Genomic DNA, 20,014 nt, shown 5'->3' with positions numbered 1-20,014 from the left:
AAACTGCAGAATTTCCGACTCAGCAGAATATTTCTTTATGTTTTGTGCACAAATGACTGACTTCTCTGCGTTAAAATATGTTGAGAGAAAATCATCAACGCATCACAGATTCTGCGTGCCAACGTTAGCCTGGTGCGTCAGCGAGCCCAAAGGAGCAAGGCATGAGTTTATTAAAGGCTGCAGCCATGCGTTCAGTCACGTAAACCTTTAGGTACAAAATCATTAAACTTAACTTTTAGCTGGAGCCTTCTCAGACCGTCATCACTACCAGGTTAGGTAGAGCAACATGTTGAGGCTCTCCAACAAGACTTAGACTAAGACTTAGACTTAGACAACTTTATTTGTCATTCGGTATGCACAAAGTGCGTACAGAACGAAATTTCGTTTCGTACAGCTTTTGTAAATCGCAGTAGAAGTTAAGTTACAGTTTTAGGTGCGGCAGAGATTTAGAAGTAAACAGTAGATTTTAAATATACAGTATACAAACAATTGAAATGTAACAAAAAAGAGACATTATTTATGTACAGATTGGATTGTGCAAGGGCATTTGTGCATGAATGCATTTGTTTGTGCAATTTTAAGGCTAGGAGTCCAATAGCATTTTATAGCATTTTATAGCAATAGCAACAGAAATTCCTGTTCAGACTAAATATCCGCTGTGTGCAAACCTGAAAACATTACAGGAACTATACCAGACTTTATCTTTGTCTGGTTAAGAAAAATACTTTTAATGCAATTTATTATGAGCTAAAGACGTAAATTAATAACAATCCACTAATTGGTTGCACGATCAAGCGAGTTGTGACTGTTTTAAGTAGAAATAAGCAGTGAACTGGGGACAACGAGGTGTGGAGCCGTTGCCACACAGCAGTTCCTCCAGCGCTTGTATGACAGGGTGTATAAACAGAACAGCATGGCATGCATGTACGTGTCGACTGTTCACATAGGAGAATATAATTTACCCAGGACGTAGCAATTTATGTCAAAGAAATAATCAAAGAGAAGTCCCTGGATGAAGCCATGTTTCCACCAGAGGATTACACGCGAGCTTGAGGTGTTTGTTTAGTCTCGTGCCGTCGAGGGTTTCTCGTTGGCAAAACACAACTGGGGACGAGGCTTGTAGTTCAAACTAAACTGTTGCTCTCTCAGTTTAGTTAGTCAGGTATAGTTCCTTTAAAGAACCTGTTAATTCAATTTCAGCATTCAGTCTTCCTTTCACCCAGCATTCAGTCTAGGTGTTTGTCAGTCTAGGTGTTTGTAAATCTTGGGAATGTTCTCCAAATCTATCACATTGTGAGGGCATCGTTTGTCCACAGTTTTCTTCAGAAGACCCCACAGATTTTTTTTCTGTCAGATTTAGTTCTGAACTTTGACTAGGCCAACTATAGAGCTTGAATTTTGTTGCAAAAATGCATTATTTTATTTATGTAAATGTATGTTTGGGCTGATTGTGGTGCTGAAAAAAACAGAATCCAGCTTCATTTTGAATTTTCTAGCAAACACCCAAGGGTCCATACTGGCTCGTAATGTGATCTGAACTGTTCATTCCTCACAAAACTTCTAGTTCTATCTGAAGCAAAGTGACCCCAGATCATGATGCTTCCATCGTCATAATTTATTCTGCTCATGATGTTTCTTTGATTAGGTTATTAGGTTATTGTCTTCCTGTTTTATATGTGTGTTATATGACTAAATTGAATTATTCACACTAACGTTGTCCATCTTTTGTTTTGATTTTATTAGTTAATATAAACCTTTTTTGATTGTACCTCAGTGCCCAGTGATACTTTAACAGTTGTATTTATTTATTTGAGTATTTTTCTTCAGAACTGGCAAGGGTCTGATTTGTAGTGTTGTTTTTATTTAATGCTTCCCAGTCACATTTTTCTCACAAAGATGTTTTGCATGAGTTCTGTCACGTTGAACGTTTTCCTCAGTTGTTTCGCACCAAGGTTAATATCTGTTTTTATAATTTTTTAATCGGTGGTTGTCTAAAACTCATACAAACGTTATCTTACAGAGCTGCAAAATACAGTTGTGTCTAAATAAAGAAAACAGGTTTTTTTTTACACACAGCTTGAAAATCTCTTCTCAAGATCTTTCCAAGCTCTGCCTCTAACATCTTATTTCGCTATTTCCATTTAGCCAATGCCTCGCTACTTTCTGATTAGCTCTGGATATGAAAAAAAGCAAAGTTTCTTGTCTTTATATAATAATGATTCTGTTGATGATGATAATAATGTCACGCTGATGATAATCACAGTGAACGGATTAAGGCAGCAAATCTTCCCAGCCTTCAGCTGTGTCCTTGGTACATTATCATGTTCCTGGTTTGTTAGTTTAAAAAATAAAAAACACTTTGGGTTTAGATCTATAACCATCTACACATGTGAAACTATGCCGTCGTTAGAAGTAGCTGAGATCTGACCAGTTTCATTCGTTCAGCCTCCTCCTGTTTCTAAAACAAAGTTGCTAAAAGAGAACTGAGAAAGTTCTATTTTTAAGAGCCCAAATGTGCTCATCCTTCAGGGGAAAATCATTGAAGGTGAATGGATTTTTATGTTTCTTCTCTTTCGTAGATCAAACATAACATTTTTTTTTCTTTTTCTGCACAGTCGGAGCGCAACGAAGCGCTTTCAGATTTCAGACTCAGCTCCAGCTCATTCGAGACAACATCAGCACTTTCTGCATTATACAGAGAGACAACCAACACTTTATCTCAGGGGATTTTTTAGTGTTTCAGCTTTTTCAAAGATGGATGTTGATGAAATACACAACGGAGTATTTTTTGCATAAAAATGCACTTTGACCTTTGTTGGAAGAAAAAAAAGCTGAATGCTTTTCTACTTTTACTTTAAGCACTTTATCTAGAGTCCTAGCGATACGTCATTGATGTTTGTATCACTTCATTTTGAATCCCAGTTTTACCAACATTAATGTTCAGAGCATTGCCCTTCTGGTCAAGCCTAAATTTCAAATATGGTATTTTGCTTCGTTAACTCACTCCAGAGAAGTGAATAATACTTGATTCCAAATTAACTTCAAGGCCATACATGCAGAGCTTAATTTTGGTCTGATTTAATGGTTTGCATCTCAAATTTCTGCCGAAGCTTTTGGTTTCTGCATCATTTTTTTTAGTCTGTTTTGGATATTTCCTCTTTCACTCAGTTGTGTACAGCCATGTTCAGTCAGACATGCTTTTTCTCAGACAGTTACAGATTTGATCCATCTTTAGATTGTTGTTGCCACATCATTGACCTGCAGTAATGGAGTTAATTTAGATCCATGCTAGAAGATCAAAATTGATGCACATTAAATGTAATTGTGTTTTAAGAGTGTTTGCCATTTGCTTTTCCCTAAACAATGATAGGATGGTCAATTGTCTTTGGAAAAAAGCCTTCACGCTTTTTACTCTAGAGCAGAACGGCAACGCAAGGCTCAAATGAATCAGTAAATGTATGTTTTATTAATGACTAACTGCATCATAAAGAGAACACTCTTCACAATAGACTCTTTCATGTCTACACTGTTGTTTTTTTAATCAGATACAGTCAGATCTGTGGGGGGGATGCCGCACTAACAGACGGATCTGATAAAAAAACAAAACAAAGATGGGACAGGATTTTCGGCCTTTAAGTAAACAGTTTGACTGAAAATGATTGTTAAAATAACAGATAACTTCTAAATCAACATTTATGCCTGGTGACTTTGCTTTGATCTCAGGCTATGGAGTTAGCCTTGTTGTCTTGTTATGGACAAAGTTAAAAAGATGTAAATGTATTTAATGTACAAATACGCTGGTGTAAGACAATTATTAGTGTTTATGTTGAAGGCAACTGGACCTCTTCTGTTGTTTCTTGTTTCTACTGTTGTACTTAGGATGGTTGATGTACAAATATTCGTCTTATTCACAACCAGTCAGTCTTTATATACAAAAAGGCACCCAGCCAGGCTGCAGGACAGAACCATCAAAAAATACCTTTATGATTCTGCAGTGATAAGAGATTATTTATTACTGGTACACAATCATCCCAAAGAAGGAGGTTTTTTTCTGGGGTGTTTCTGTTCTTACCAGGGTGACCATAGAGAACCAACTTTTAACGTCCAACCAACCGGAAAGAGCTTTAAGATCATTTTTCACTGAAATGGACTGATTGCTCTACAATGAGAAACATTATTCACAAGTAGAACACAATCAAACCAGCTGACAGTCGTTCCAGAAGTGGACATCCTAGCAAATTCAATCTAAAATGCTCAGAGAAGTGGCAAAATGCCTACTTAAGAATCTGCAAGCCAGTTTACAAAAGGACCAATGAAAAAAAGAAATTAAACAAGTATGTCCGTCTTGGAAGGAATCTAGAATTAACTAAACAAAAACATCCTGCACTGCAGAGCTCCGATCCTGGCTCCTTCATTACACCATTTAACTCTTTATTAGACAGTCAAACACCCGACCGTGCCAAGTCACGTTCGACTTTCCTGTCAGGGTGTTTCATGTAGCCCAGAAACTATTTGGTATTTAAATATGAAAATGTACCAAAAATGTCTCTACATCACAGTGAGAAAACTCATTGTAAAATTGTATATTAGTTGCTGTCGTAGGTAATAAAATTTATAGGAAGTACACAGAGAATAGCACCATCTAATTACATCATGGAAATTATTTAAACTGGCTGGAAGAAAACATATGACTACTATTCCAAAACAGGTTCAATATCTAATATTTCATTAACAATAGGGTTGCACAATTAATCAGATTTGCAATATGATCGCAATTTCAAAAAACTATTTCGAATTTACAGAGGTCTGCAATTCTTTGCTTATGTAACAATTACTGGATCAGACGCGTCCTTTAGGTGCCGTTAATATGTTTTAGAGAGGGTTAGCCTCCACATAACAGGGAAGAAAGTTGCAGCAATGAAATAATCTAGTTTTATTATTTGTTTTAGAGTTTATATAATCAAACTGTTTTTGACCGCTATGGTGAGATTTCTGAAAAGTTTCTGGTAAAATGTTTAATACATAGACTTGTTTGTTGATTGCACTTTATACTTTATGTTCAATAAGGATTGATGTCCAACTCAGTTAAAATCTATTTTCTTAAATAATAATATTGTGATTAATAAAAATAGTTACATTTCTTGTTTTAAATAGTCCTTGTTTACAATCATCTTTATCTACAGGACATTTTTGTTGCTTGTAGTTAATGCAGAGAAAAGTCCAAATTAAATCGCAGTTATGATGGGAGTATATCGCAATTTCTATTTTTGGCAAAAATCGTACAGGACTATGTTACAGTGGGTGGCAGGTCAAACCCAAAAAAACGTTGCTTTGGAGAGGAGCCAGGGCAATCTGAGTGGATTGGGCGTTTTTCGGTCATCAAACTTCCTTACCTTGTTTTGGGATAGCTACTAAACAAGACAAAGAATTTGCTCACTTTTTCTCAGATAGCCTGATGGTCCAGTAGAGGGCGATCTGACGACTCAATAAAGAGCACTTCTTGTTTCATAGCTGTAGGAATGGCTATGTTGATGTTTAAAGCCGACATATCAAAGGTTTTGATTTTAGAATGTGATGAAAGAAATCTAATTTTCTTTGTTTCTTAATGGATGAAAAACTAAAAAGAAAGGTTAGAGGGGAAGAATGACGAGGTTTGCTTAACAAAGGTTCGTTTTAGAATAGAACTGGAGTGAAAAAAATTACCGATAGGTTTGTCGCCCAGGGAAGAAACGTCTCTTCTAAGGACAGACAATGTGTTTCACAAAACCAATTCAAACAACTGACATTACTTTTACACACAGTCTTTCAAATAATGAGAATACTTTATGGGGACAAAAGCAACTGACGTTTGGAAAGGGTCCATTTGGACGTCCACACAAAGCTGAGCAGGAACCGGTCCAGAGCTGGCTGGATGTCTGACAACACGGTGCTTTTCTTTCGTGCTGACAAAGAAGTCCCCGCAATTTCTGGCGCTGTCGCTGCATGAGGTCTACATCAGAGGGGTTGAAGCTGAAAAATAGGAGCTGTGTGCATGTTTGCAACGACACTAGGTCTCCTTTTTGCCATCCTGGCGTCTGTGTTTTGTTTGGCGGCATTTTTTGTGGTGATAAAACAGCTCATTGCTTTGGTAACCGAGTTACTCCTGGGAGTCCTTATCATTTTTTACACAGCAGCTACCAGGATGATCAGCAGCAAACAGTAGCGGCTGAATTTGACATCAGAAGGGGAGGGCTCCTTGGAGAGGAAGGCTGGAGGAGGAGTAATTGAATTGTTTGTTGCTGTTATTCTTCTCTCCCATTTGAGGTGAGGTAATGGAGAGCAGCTTTCTCCTGCTGAAGGACTTTGTTCATTTTCCTTGTTTCTTTTCACTTCCTCTGTAAATAGTTCTCTGTATTTTCTGCGGCCCACTCCGCCTCGACGGCGTGACAGCCTCTCTCCATCTCACCCACTGTGTGCTTTGTTTTATTCAGCGCTCGTATTATTATTTGTTGTGTAACTTTCTGCTGTCTTTCTCTTTTTCAATCTCTCTCCTTCTTTTTGTTTGTTGCAGACGGAGCAATTTGTCCACACGCTCAAGGACGAATTGGTGAAGAGCGCCCTGCTAGCGCTCCACGCCGCCCGGCCCGGGTACGTCTCCAAGAGCCAGAAGCAAACTCCGGTGCTGTGCCACCAGCAGGGTCAGGGTGGGGATCAGAACCACAGTCCAGTCCAAGGACTTCCAGGCCACAGTCCGACCACACCTGTGCCAGAAAGCCCGGTGGTGTGTAATAATGTGAAAGGAGGCGACTCCGGGTCGCTGAAGCACCAAGACTCCATACCACACCATAAAGAGTACGATGAGGAGGAATGGGTAGGCAGCTTAATACTTTAAATTCATTACTTTCTACAATACTTTTGCCAATTAATTTTCTACTCCTGTAACATGTCATGAAAAATATTTTGGAGCATCATTTTCTTGCAGAAAACGCACTAACTTGACTTCAGTTTGTTAATATTGAACCAGTTCTGGTGATCATCGCATGACTTTACAGGAAAAAAACATATCATGAAAATAATCCATTATTGTAGGTAGGAATGGTGAAAATGTCAAATATAATGTATCAGAAGTGAATACATTCAATTAAATTCTGTTGGGTTTATTGGTATACTCCCAATTAACATCAAATGTTATCTTAACACATCCTATTAAAATCTAATTACATAAAGTCCATTTTACTCAATATTCAAGTGAAATCAATTCAATTCATTTAAATAGAATCCAACACATACCATCAGATTTAGACCCAATCTGATTCAGTTCAAATTATAGCACAGCAGAGTTAAATTCAACCAATCATTTGAGCAAGCATGAGGTGAGAGTGGGAGAAACAACGCTCCACTCAAGTTGACTGACTTGGGGGTTGAGAGTTAATAACGACGACATGCAGCTTAGCATAGAAGCACTGAGCCAGGAGAACTTTCTATTGGAAAGTAAGCCAACAAGTCCCACACAGATATGATACCGATTTTAGAGGTATTTTGACAACTGCTACCGATAGCTTTGTCAGTGGCTTCATTCAGGAAAGTAAAGCTAAACAAGAAGGAATGGTCATACCTGGTGTACGAAATAAAAAAAACAAGGGAGTTCACATCACTAGTGGCAGAAGTGCCTTTATCAATGGCTCCCTTCTGAAAACAGTCACATCTAAACCCAGAATCACTGGGCTACACATGCGTTCTATGAGAAAGAATAACAGGATACACAGAGTTGATGGTAGCAACATCCCAGTCCCTCCAGGAAAGATGCAACTAAACACAAAACACCTGCCCAGGTGTACCTTTAATGTAAAAGAACAGACAGAAAACTCTAAGCAGCAGTAAATCCAAATAATGCCTATATGGAGAGTAGTAAGAGAAAAAATCAGAGTGAAAAACTTGGTCTCCATACAGCAGCAGAAGCCTACAGGGGCATATCTACGGCAATACCTCAGAATAACTGAAGTAACTCCATGTTTTATTAAAGATGAAAATGTAATGCTTTGTCTTAAAGGTAGATGGGGATTCTGCCTTTAAAAAGTCTCCAGTCACTCTTAACCTCTTTATATTTTTGCTTCCATGCAACTAGACTGTCCAGGAATCTTTTAAAGTTGTTCTGATCAGCTGTTTTTCAGGGTTTTCTCAAGGTCTTTAAATGTTCCTTCGGCTTTGGTTGCTTTTCCCCAGATTTATTCTCCTATTCCTCAATGTTTTCAGAAAATGTTTTTTTTTTTTTTTAGTCCAGGAGGGAAATCTAGAAATCCTTTTCCCCAGTGATGCTCTCCATTTTTTATTCTGAAGGATCCACAGAAGCTCCCAGGCCAAAAAGAGAAACAGAGAAAGACAAAAACCTTTCATACACTTGGCAGACTCAGGTTTAAAGTAATACTTTTAATTTTAGCTAAATGGTTCTTCTGATGGGAAATAATATTAACTTTTCAGCGTTGCCCTGTAAATTCCAAATATGAGAATCAGTGGAAGGAATTAAAGATAACGGTGATGGCACAGAGGCCTTCAAGCCTCAAGGAATTAGAGCTCATCACCAAGGACTGCCAAAGTGCCAGAGGAAGCATGCAAAAAGCTGATTAGCAAATTATAAGAAGCATTTGACTGCTGTATCACCATTAAAGATTTTTTCTATTTAATATACATAAAGGTATAAATAAATTTCCATTTTCTCCTGCTTCTTGAAGACATCACTTTGAGAAACCTATCATCTGCTGGAGATAGTTTGTCAGCTCTGACACTAATTTTTCACCATTTAACAGGCACTAAAGAATACAGCATCTTGTTCATGTAAAAGAACTGGCTGAAAAATAAATAAAAAAAAACAGTTCAAGGAAAAAGTTTAAAGAATCTTTTTAAATACTGCAGGAGTTTCAATCAAGACCACTTTTCGTTTTTCTTTTTTTTTTAAAAGGTCTGGCTTTTTGTGAGGACTTAAGGTGAGGGTGGTTTAAAACATTTGTACAATACTATATAATCAAATATTGTTGTAGTACAACTGCCACATTGATATTTTACAGAATGATATTAGTTGACAACTTAATGAACTGAATGATGTATATTCCGGTTCACTTCTGATTTACAGCATAATTGGACAAACCGTTGGCAGAGAAAGGAGCTATTACTGTTTTGAAAAGACAAAGTCAATAATTTCGACTACCTGCAAAATTAAATTACCCATTGGACATTTTCTTTCTTTTTAGTGGAAATTATTTCGACAGGAATTAGAATATTTCAGAGTGAAAAGCTGACTGCGGAGGATTATTATGTTGCTTCCTTGTCACTGAAACTAAGCCTCTCAAGTGAGCGTGCCCGCTTCTTTGTTTGTTTGTGAAAACAGCTTCTGTAACGCTGACAGCAGAGACTGTGATTAAATAATTTCTTGGCATTTAAACTTCAATCTGTTTTTTTTTTTTTTTTTTTTTTTTTTTTATTAAGAAAATCCAGAAAACACTCTGGCCTCATGTGCAAAAACACACGGAAATAAGCATCAGCTCGTCACTGAAAAAACCCAGAATAAAGAGGAATTCATGAAACAAAGGAAATGCTTTGAGCATAATCCATTCAGCACCTTCCTTTTGATCTCCTTAACACAAAGCCAGCTGTCTTTCATATATATATATATATATATATATATATATATATATATATATATATATATATGCTTCCTTCCAGCTTGCTACCTCAGACCAGTGGAATGAGTAAAGCTGATCTGACCTGATTGGTGGTTGTGTGATCTCCTCCTCAGGACAGGGTGTGGGCCAACGTGGCCAAATGTCTCAACTGTGTGATCGCCATGGTGGACAAACTCCTAGAAGGTGACAACAGCAAGCAAGAGCCGACCCCTGAGCAACGGCTCGCTGATGTCACCACCTCACACAACCCAGGTAAAACCCCTTTTTATGCCGTTTTACTTAAAGGTTTACTGTTTCGAACTGAAAACTGTTGCTGTATGTGTAAAATATTCATCTGGATAATACGTCTCAGCAGTTGTACGGGCTTTCCTATTCCGTTGTGTTCAGGCTTGCAGCTCGTTGTAGGCAAAAGGGGTAAAACAAAACAAAGTGAGCACAAAGCAGTGCAGAAAGTTACCGATGATGATGTTAGATTTGGAACTAATGCAAAAAGAAATGTCCAATAAACACAAAAGTAGTGATTGCAAAGGCTCCAGGTTATTTGAGTTCCTAAAGAGAGCATTTCTGGTCCTTAATGTAGTTAGGAGTAAAACATGCGCCCTACCCGGGGATTTAAAAACACTCTGAGACTCTAAGGGGAATTCAACACAGTGGAGAGGACAACTTATGACAAAAATTGTCATTCATGAAACTTTCTGGCAACATTCAGGTCCAAATATTAATTTCGGCTCCAGTTTTCACCAGCAGTTAATACCATGGGACACCCGGTTCTCCCAACAATTCTAATATGAAATCATTCTTTATATTAGCCATGCAGATTGGTTATGTGTCCCTTTTTCCACAGAAACATGTTTTACATGAGACACTTTAACACGGCAGTCAAAATGTCCTGTCTAGCCATTTCTGCCGTTGGTTTTCTAACAACTTCCTGTTGTTTGGCCCTGAAACGTCCCTTCATGCTGATGCCACACGTGTGGTGCTTGGAAGAGAAGTTAAAATAGCGACGCACAATCAGACTGTCATTGATTTGGCTCAGACAGGGAAAAATGAGACGTTTCTGCAGGTAATTGTTGTTGGTAAACAAACAGGAAGATGTTTGGAGCATTTATTGATTTCACGAATAATGTGATTAGTGGGCCTCACATTTTTTCGTACTATCGTAGAGTAAATATGATTGGTAAAAACTGTGGTGATGGGACACATTTTCAACCCTGGTAAACGTTATTATGTAAAGCAGAACTTGCAGGTTCCTGGGTGGTCTTGCTTCTGTATGAGCCGTCTGTCCTGGCCAAGGCAGAGACTGTGTGTGTTTTTTCCTCTCCGCTCTGGTTGTTGCTGCAAGATTCCAGTTGTTTCATGATCCTCAGGTAAAAACTTTTAGGAACTGAGAGATTGCCATAGGTGATTGAGCAGAAATTCATTGTCCCTACTAGGTCGGAGTGGCGGCCCAGTGGTTAGAGCCGTGTGCTTGTACTCTGAGAAGGTTCCAAGTACCTGGTTTGATTCCCTGCAGACTGCCACTATGGCCCTGAGCAAGAAGCTTAGCCCCAGGTTGCTCCCTGGGTGCTGTAAATTAAAAAAAGCTTCCCACTGCTCCCTGAGGCATGGTTTAAATGCAGAAAAACTGATTTTGCTGTGACCTTCAATTGCAATGACAGATAAAGATTTCTTTCTTACTTATATGATGGTTTGCAACATGGGATCTTTTGGGAAAATAGGAGTGCTCTCTATCTATTTTTGTTTTTATCAACAAGCAGCTGCACACCTATTTGACAGATTCCTGGTTTTCCTTTGTGTCAAGAAATCAATCTATTTCTGTTTGTAGCTGTAAACCGTGATGTAAATCCATACAAGGCCATTCTACACGCTGCAGTATCGTTCTCAAATTGCTGCGCATACATACATGTGAGAGGTTGTGACTCCAAAGGTTGTTTTATTTCAGAAAGTTGTTTTTTGTATATCAATAATCTGCTTAAGAAAACAATTACAAGCTGATGTTAATTTTTTTTTCTTTATGATTTCATGACTTTTAGGTCTTAAAGCTCCAGAATATGATGATATTTGACCTTTTTTTCAATGAAACACCTTTTTATTATAAGGCAGTTATGTTATGGGTGCACAGAGGATGTCATCCTCATGCCCCACTCTGTCACTCTGCTTTATTTCTTTTTTTTCTCAATCCACAGTATATATGTGGACACACTGTATATACCTCATGCACCTTTTCCTACTTTTGCCACCTTCTTTTTATTATTGAGCCGATAGTGACACGTGAATTTCTCCGCTGTGAGATCAATACAGTCCATCTTATCCTATCTTATTTTGAGCTGACCTGTTTTCACATTAATCTGCCGTTCTATTGGCCACCATTACTAGGCTAGCATGAGCCTCTGGTTTTAATGGCGCTCTGTTCATTCTCCACTTCTACTTCACATAAACTGGTCATTTGACAGAAGCTGTGCCGTGTTTCTTTGGTTAATCTATTCAGCCTATTCCATGGATCCACTCAAAGGGCCTTTAAGTCCCATTCACAAACAATCACACATTCATTCCCCTGTAAGCAGTTTGGTTTTCAACTTCAGGATCCGTCTGCGGCCCAAAAACTCCTCGACTTTTAGAAAGACTTTCGGAGGACTATATTTTCTGCTCGGCTCTGTCACTAGCTTCCCTGGTAGCTCAGACTGGTAACAGTGTGGCTGAACTTCAAATGCAGCAGCAAAGGCTCCCGCAGATGAAACCGCCGCGTTCTCATGGCCCAAACATAGAAATTCTCCTTTAAACTACAAAGTTCTATTTCGGTCTTATTCATCCAGAAAGGTGTTTTTTTTTTTTTTTTTCTCAGCAACCGTTTGTCTTTTTCAAGGGAACCTTATAATACCGCAGCTCTTCTAATAAAGAGCTGCCACTTTCTTCCTGCAGTCCTGCCATGCACTCTTCTCTAAGTCAGTGTGCATTTGACAGAACTTCTAAGCTTCCAGTTGCTCAGAAGTTGCCCCGGGTTTTTCTGGCGAATTGCGACACACTTTGCTCTTGAAGTCATCTATTTTTGGTTTGCTCCTCCTGGAGACAGGAGCAGTGGTCTGGATTTTTATTTTTTATTTTTTTTTTACAATTGTCCAGAGTGCAGGTAGAGTTCAAACTATTCAGAGGACCTTTTGTAATGTTTTCCACCTGTGCGATATGCACTTAAATTTTTATTTTATTTTTTTTAAAGGCACAGTGCATATTCATGAACATTTAAATGCAAATATGCCGGAATTAGCCTGAAGGGTACTTTACATCTGTAGTCTCTGGCAAGTCAATAAGAAAAAAAGCAAGAAGCACTATACAGTAGACACTAGACAGAAGACATAAATCGATCAATGAATAACAAAACACTAGAATAAAAGTGGAACATTAACACTGCACATGATAAGAATAATCTGACACTAGTGATCACAGATCTGGTTCCCTTTAAGTCATCTTTTACAGCTGGTTTTAATTCAATTTAATTTAGTAGTCTCCTATAACACCTGGGATTTTGTTCCAAATTTCTGTCCCCTTGACTGAAAACGCCTGTTGACTAAATGTTGCACGTCTGTGAGGTATTACACAGTCCCCTTCTGGTAGATGCTCTCGTTTCCTTTCCTTTTTTAGCTTAATGATATCTGGCAAAGACTCATTGAGATTTCCACACTAATATACTGAACATTTTTTACAAAAACCTACACTATAATTATCAGTCACTATAATTATCATAATGTACGCTAAAATAAAGAATATTACAAATTCAAAGCAAAATGTATCCATACATTTTAGGATATAGTCATGTTTTTGTCTCATTCAGACATGTAAGTTTGTGATAAGCCAAACTAAACTCCTCCTATTGTCAGTAAAACAGTCAGTAGTCCATGGCATCATGGAATCATCTATTTGCTTTAAAAATAGGCATTACTTTATGCTAGGATCTAACCTCCAAGTTTTCTGGGTATTTTCCAGGTGTGAATAAGTATTTAGAAAATAAGGTGTCCATCCTTCCATTTAAAAATCTATCAGTCTGTTTTTGACCATCCACCCATTTATCCGTGCATCAATCAGTCAATCCATCCGTCCACCCATCACTTTTGGAGAATCTCTCCATTTAGGTCGTTCTACTGCTTCTATAGAAATGCTGGTTTATCTTTATTATTTTGGTGCATGTGTGCAAGGAACAAGGCCAGAGCACCTGGTTTTCCGCCAGCCCCCAGAGCACATTCATTAGGATGCTGAGCTGCCTCAGAGCAAACTATAAACGTAGATTAAATTATGATTTTTAACTTCTAGACATGGACAATTTCTGGACTTTTGGTGAGAACGAGCTGGAGGAGGAGGATGTTTGGACAGGTGTATTTGTGATCCGGTGATAGTTGGAGTCATCTGTCCTCCTCTTCCTTTTCTCCCCTCAGTCTGTTTGCAGCGTTTTCAGATGGAGATAAAACATGATTTCTCTGACGAGGCCAAGCCCAGTCGGATGGGCTCCGCAGGCTGGGAATCTTATGCTGCATCTGTGTTTAACCATGAACTTTTTATAATGTGGAGGCTGAACAGAGTACAGTATGCTGGACGATGCCTATCCAACACTGCCCCCACTTGGTTGCTCAACAGACTTCTCATTAGGGTCTGAAATGATGGAATGCATTGTGATTTTCTGCAGGTTTTTAGGTATTTTAGAATATGAAATACTTATTTTTTAATATGGTTTATGTTTACACACAACTCTCCTTAACAATGGAATGCACATCTTAATAAATGTTAGATTAATGAATTATACCAGGTCTAACCTCTAGCCCAAAAAGAGGTACATTTCCCATATTTTAAAGCTCAGTATCCATTTAGTCATAATTGTGCATTTTTAAATGTCACTAGTAGAGTCTTGTTTGTTTGTTGTTTTTTTTGCTGAATTGAGGATGTGTGGAATTTGAAACTCAAATGTCTTTGACAACTAATAAGAGATTAAAGTTTCTCTTATACCGTATTTTTCGGATCATAAGGTGCATTAAACATTCTTCCCACATGTGTAATATCACTCCGCCCCTCCACGTCCACAGCTCTTTATCCGTCTCTGTCAGGAGGACAGTGTAGCTGGACTACACTGCCCTGTTTCTAACATAAGGCCAAAATAAACATAACTTTTATATTGAATTAACTTACTAGGTTTAGACTAGGCTAGAATGTACTCAGGCGCAGGCTGGAGTACATGCAGAATATGTTGGACTAGCCTCCAACATATCCGGGCGTACTGTGCGCATACTGTGAGCTTGGCGGACTCTGAGCTGACTCTCCAGATGTTTTACCTTCATAGTCGAGCGTACTGTTGCCTACATTTCTTGTGGCAAATTCCTTCATTGGAACAGTGGAAAGGACGGTAAAATGTGTGATCAGCTAGCTGAGCACCTAGAGATGTTTCTTTTCCAGCAGGCTCTCACCTGCCAGTGAGAACAAAGAGGGATTGTGATGCTGCGTCCTGCCGACCGCCTGCTTGGAGCAGCTCAGTGTATCAAGCTCGGAGTCACATATGAAACAGTTTGATGTAAAGACTTCTTGCCACCGAGAAGTTTATTGTGTGACACTTCGTATGCAGTTGTAAAAATTGAGCTCTGCGCGTAGTACCTGTATGCGCGGGTCCGCGCAAATTCACCTTAAGTCCGCCTTGAGTACACGCGGACCTCTGCGGAGTAAAGTACACCCGACTATGTGGGGGCCTTCACATGAATGCACTTCTAGTTTCTGCATTAAATTCAGGCAGTCTAGTAGACAGCTCAGGGGTCCGTTCAGGTAGTGACACAGTGTACCGTAATGCTCCGAATATCCAATGAGCGGAGCGGCTTCCTTGCTAAACAAAGTCGTACTTATACATTTTAACAGATTTTTGAGCACATTATACCGCATAAAATCAGACAGTAAACACAACGGTAATCACATATAAGGCGCACCATCAATTTTTGAGAAAATTTAAGGATTTTTAAATGCATGTCATAGTACATCGGCCAGATGTAGCTTCTGTAAAGAGAAAAAACAGAGACAACAAAAAATTAAATGTTGAAATAACAACAAATAATGCAAACTTGGAGAATAGTAGGGGAATTCAGCAGAGTGAGAGAAATATAGTATATCTAAACGACCTCTAGCAACCTAAGGCTATAGCAGCATAACTACATAGTTCAGGATAACCAGACAACTCTAAAACAGGGCTGTCCAAGCTTTTTGTCATTTTGTCCAAAATAGTCAAGTTGGACGTAGTCATGGGCCAAAAATATTGTTAAAACCAAAATCCCTCAAAATGATACTGTTATTATTATAATTTTTTTTACCAGCTCAGCTAAGCATGCAAATTTTAATTAAACAATAAAGTAGTTGTGTTTTTAATAAAGGGATGTATAAATCATTATAGATCCAAGACTTTAAAAAAGGGTTTTGTGTGATTTGCTTTTTGAATGCATGCACTTTACAAATTCTGTTGGGTTAAAACCAAAACTAAAACCTTTAGTTTTTTTCTCAGCAATAACAGGATTTGCGGAATAATTATTTAATTAATGAAAAGCAGATTTGGATGTAAGCTCTGATTCTAAGTACAAAGTTACTGCTACTATGGGGACTTAGAAATAAAAAAAGAAAATAAAAAACATGTAGATTGAAAGTTGATTATGTATTGTACCTAACATTTCAGTTGTATCAGGCATTTAACTTATCATGAATCATTTTTCCCTTAATAAAAAAGTGTCTTCCTGCATCCACCTGTGTGGGTGAGTCAAATTTGTATATTTTTTTTAATTGCAGTCAGCAACCACAAGTCACCCCTCAGGCTAATCTTTGGACCGCCCTGCTTTAAAAGGTTGTGAGCAGTGTACTACTACAAGTATTCATTTATGTTTTAGTGATTTTCCTGCATGTCAAATGGTCCCCAGTTTTTCAGACTACATAAAGCTCCCAAACTTTCATACAAGCTTGCAGTATCTTCCTATATGTTGTGGTGTGCAGTAGGGCGCAGTGTTTCTCTGCCTCAGTCTTGCGTGTTTTAGATGCATCCCTCCCATCAAGATGTATGACACAAAGGAACAAATTACCTCAAGTTACGTTACCAACTTGTCATGAAGTTCCACAGAAGCCTTTTTATTGCCATTGCATTTGAATTCCATCTGTGGATGTGGGGAAGCACAGGTGCAAGTGTGTGCACAGGTGTGTGCCCTTAGGACCAGGTTTAATAAACACACCCTTCTCAAGCGCACAGCAACATGGCACGGCTGACGCAAATAATATCTGTTGCCAAGTTTTAAATGTTCACTCTTGCCACCTCTATTTGTTTATTTAAATGTCAGAAATATTGAGCTAAGTTTCAAATAAAATCTGGTTGCTATCACCACAAGAAAAGACTTTAAAAATCATGTCAAACTGATTCAGAAATTCACTTTTGCATTTGACTCCAACAGGTTAAACTGGTGTGGCAGCTTTCTATTTAAGCAACCAGTGTGGCACCCCTGACTCATTTAAAAGGAAGTGAGAATCCTTACAAGCAAACCTGAACATATTACATGTGCATAGAAGTTATCTCAGTGACTCACAGCACAACAGTGAATCACCAATAAAATTAAATTAAAAGCAAATAAAACAGTTTGTACCTTATTGGATTTCTGGACTCTCAGAGCATCAGCTTTACTGTCTGTGCACTGCTAAGGGGACCTCCATTAACTGCTATTCATCCTACTCACTGAACAAGCCACCAGCTGACCTGAGAAATGGAATCATTTCTTTTTTAAAGATAGAATCGGCTTTTCTGCAATTTTTCTGGAACTTTCCCTAAGTCCCCTTTTTAATAACTGCTCCTCAGAGGGTTCGCGTGAACAAACATCTCCCAAATCCTCTCTGGTCTTATTTCTTTCTACTGAGGCCTTCCTCTTCTTCTCATAAACTTGTTCAAAGCCATGTTCAAAGTATACGGTGAGAGCAGCGGAGCTACAAGGAACGTCTAACACCGAAGCTAACCGCTAAGCTAACCGGCTAAACTAGAGGTGCGCGTGCGCAGCCAGCAAGCAGAAACTAAGAAGGAACGAGCACGCACACTGGCGTTACATGAGAGCGTCAGAATGATGTGGGACAAGCAATAGATGAGGTGATTCCACCAGAACTTGATGGACAGAGGGGGGTGAGAGCGGGAACAGAACTCTGACCAATCCCTGCCGTTCGGTCCGAATGGCAGGGATTGGTCAGAGTTTTTACAGGTCTGCAGCTCCCTCAAAGATTGAATTATTAACCTCCTTTTTCTGAATACATAATATATTAACTACTTTCAGGATGGAAGGGCCGTTTTACCCAGTACAATAAAAGTTTTTTCTGAACAGGTGTGATTTATGTATTCTTGGCCTAATCCTGCTTCGCTACTAAAGGCCCATTTTTACCCCGGTTTAAGATTTGACAATAGAATAAGGAATCATTGATCAGAGGTAGAACGGTTTAAATACATATTTAATTCATAGAAATTAAATATGGAGACAGAGTTACGTTACCAATCGAGATCTTTCACCGCGCGGTCGAGAAGTCTGTCTGTCTGTCTAAAGTAAGTTTTACCAAGACATTCCTTTTATCCACTTTAAACTCCTCCTGCATGGCTCAGAGGGAGGATGACTGACCCCCTCTCCTTCTGACCACCCCCTCAGGACAATAAAACTCCATGTTTATCTTACGCTGGAGCAGGAAGGGCAGACCCCCCTCTGCTTTCCTCAGTAACCCCAACTAAGATATATTTTTAATTCTCAACACAGGTTTACCAACTATAGCTTTAAAGCTTCAGTAGACAACTTCTGTAAAAATTTACATTTGTTACATATTTGTCAAAACTCACTTTGTCCTGACAGTAAATCACCCAGACAGATAATCTGTGAAAAATCCAGCCCCTCTCGCTCCTCCCAGTGGTCCTACTGCCAGCGCAGAAGGACAGCGCTCCCGGTCAGAAACTGCAATATCTGGCAGTTAAGGGCCCGTTTTCCGATGCAGGGAACTTTGGCGATGAGCCTTTTGAAAGCCCTCCCCGCGTTCCTACACAATCTTACCAGATTCGTTTATATTTCTAAGGACCACACGTTCCCACATAATAGGTTTGGCTGGGAAAGGTAAAAAGCAAAACCAGAATAGATGCTTGCCTTTGTTTGAGGAAGAATTCCTAATTGGCTGTAATCTAATAACATTTTAATTAATTATTATTTTTATATTGTTATGTAAATCGCCTGCTGTCTTTCCTCATTTTAACTTAAATATTGATGTTTTATGAGTATCACAGATATCAATTATTTTGCAATACTTTATTTTTTATTTTGTTTGTCTTTCTGATCATTTCATTTTCTGTTGCTTCGTAACATAACTATAGGTTAGCGTGTTCTTCATTACTGATCTGTCGATGTGTCTGTGCCACTGGCACAGCCAAATTGTGGGATACTAAAGGTATTTCTTAACTTAAATGGTGACTATCATTAACAAAAATCCCACTAATTTTAAACCCTTTCTGACCCTCTCCCCAATGTTTCCATTCCTGTTTTGGCACTGAGATGTGTCCCGATCCATTTTTCTCTGCAGGTGACTGGCGAGAGCAGCTGAGTCCTCTGGTGAGCAGACTAAAGGAGTGTGTGTTGGAGGTGGTGGAGAAAGCAAAGAGAGCAATGACCTTCGTCCTCCTGCAGGAGGCAGCGTGCAGCATACCTCAAGGCTTTCACCTGCAGCAGAGGAGAGACGTAGTCTTCAGTCAGGCAGTAGGTGGCTGCACTGTTCCAATATAATCCACTGACGTTAATATGATTCCATTCAACACATTACTTTGTTCATCAGGGGGGCTTTTCTCACCCTCATTGGCTTTCCAGGAATACCTTAAAGTCATTTAATAAAATGTCTGAGCTGTTTTCCTGCAGCTCAGACGTCTCCGTTCGTATCAGCACAGTTGACATTGTTTGACCTGGCAATTGTCAAAGCAGCACTTGAACTTGTTGTTGTTCCACGTCAACAGCTGGCAGCGCTGGCGTGTGGCTTTGTGATGAGGTTGTACGCAGGCTTGCAGGACAAAGACTTCCTGAGGCAACTCCACCTTGTTGGCCTGGTGGCACAGTTTGAGAGCCTGCTGAGTACTTACAGTGAGTAAAACCGCACCTGCTCTGAAAACAAAAGCTCGACTGAATGGAGTTCATCTTTACTTATTTTGTCGAAGAACGAAGCCCTTACAGAGAGCTTTAGCTTTTAATGTTTAGCTGAAATACCTGATGAGTGATAAGGATGTGGCAAGTTGCACCACGTTGAAAAATAAGGTGATGACTCAGCGGGTTGTTGGTTTTGGCACAAAGCACTTATCGCAGAGGCTCTTT

General features: G+C 39.0%; 1 protein-coding gene across 1 annotated transcript in view; it reads left to right on the top strand.

Moving 5' to 3' along the window:
* The window catches only part of LOC105926521 (type II inositol 3,4-bisphosphate 4-phosphatase), a gene marked incomplete at its 3' end in the record, with an annotated part of 212,557 nt that extends 192,767 nt beyond the window's left edge, over positions 1–19,790 (top strand). The window contains 4 exon segments of the mRNA XM_036129950.1: positions 6,551–6,850; positions 9,770–9,908; positions 19,239–19,411; positions 19,663–19,790. Of these exon segments, the coding sequence (XP_035985843.1) occupies positions 6,551–6,850; positions 9,770–9,908; positions 19,239–19,411; positions 19,663–19,790 (740 nt within the window).
* Between the last annotated feature and the right edge of the window lie 224 nt (positions 19,791–20,014).

This window comes from Fundulus heteroclitus, unplaced genomic scaffold, assembly GCF_011125445.2.
Source record: "Fundulus heteroclitus isolate FHET01 unplaced genomic scaffold, MU-UCD_Fhet_4.1 scaffold_256, whole genome shotgun sequence".
Classification (NCBI taxonomy): Eukaryota; Metazoa; Chordata; class Actinopteri; order Cyprinodontiformes; family Fundulidae; genus Fundulus; species Fundulus heteroclitus.
The sequence above is the reverse complement of the archived record's forward strand: the minus strand, read 5'-3'. Positions and strand labels throughout refer to the sequence as shown.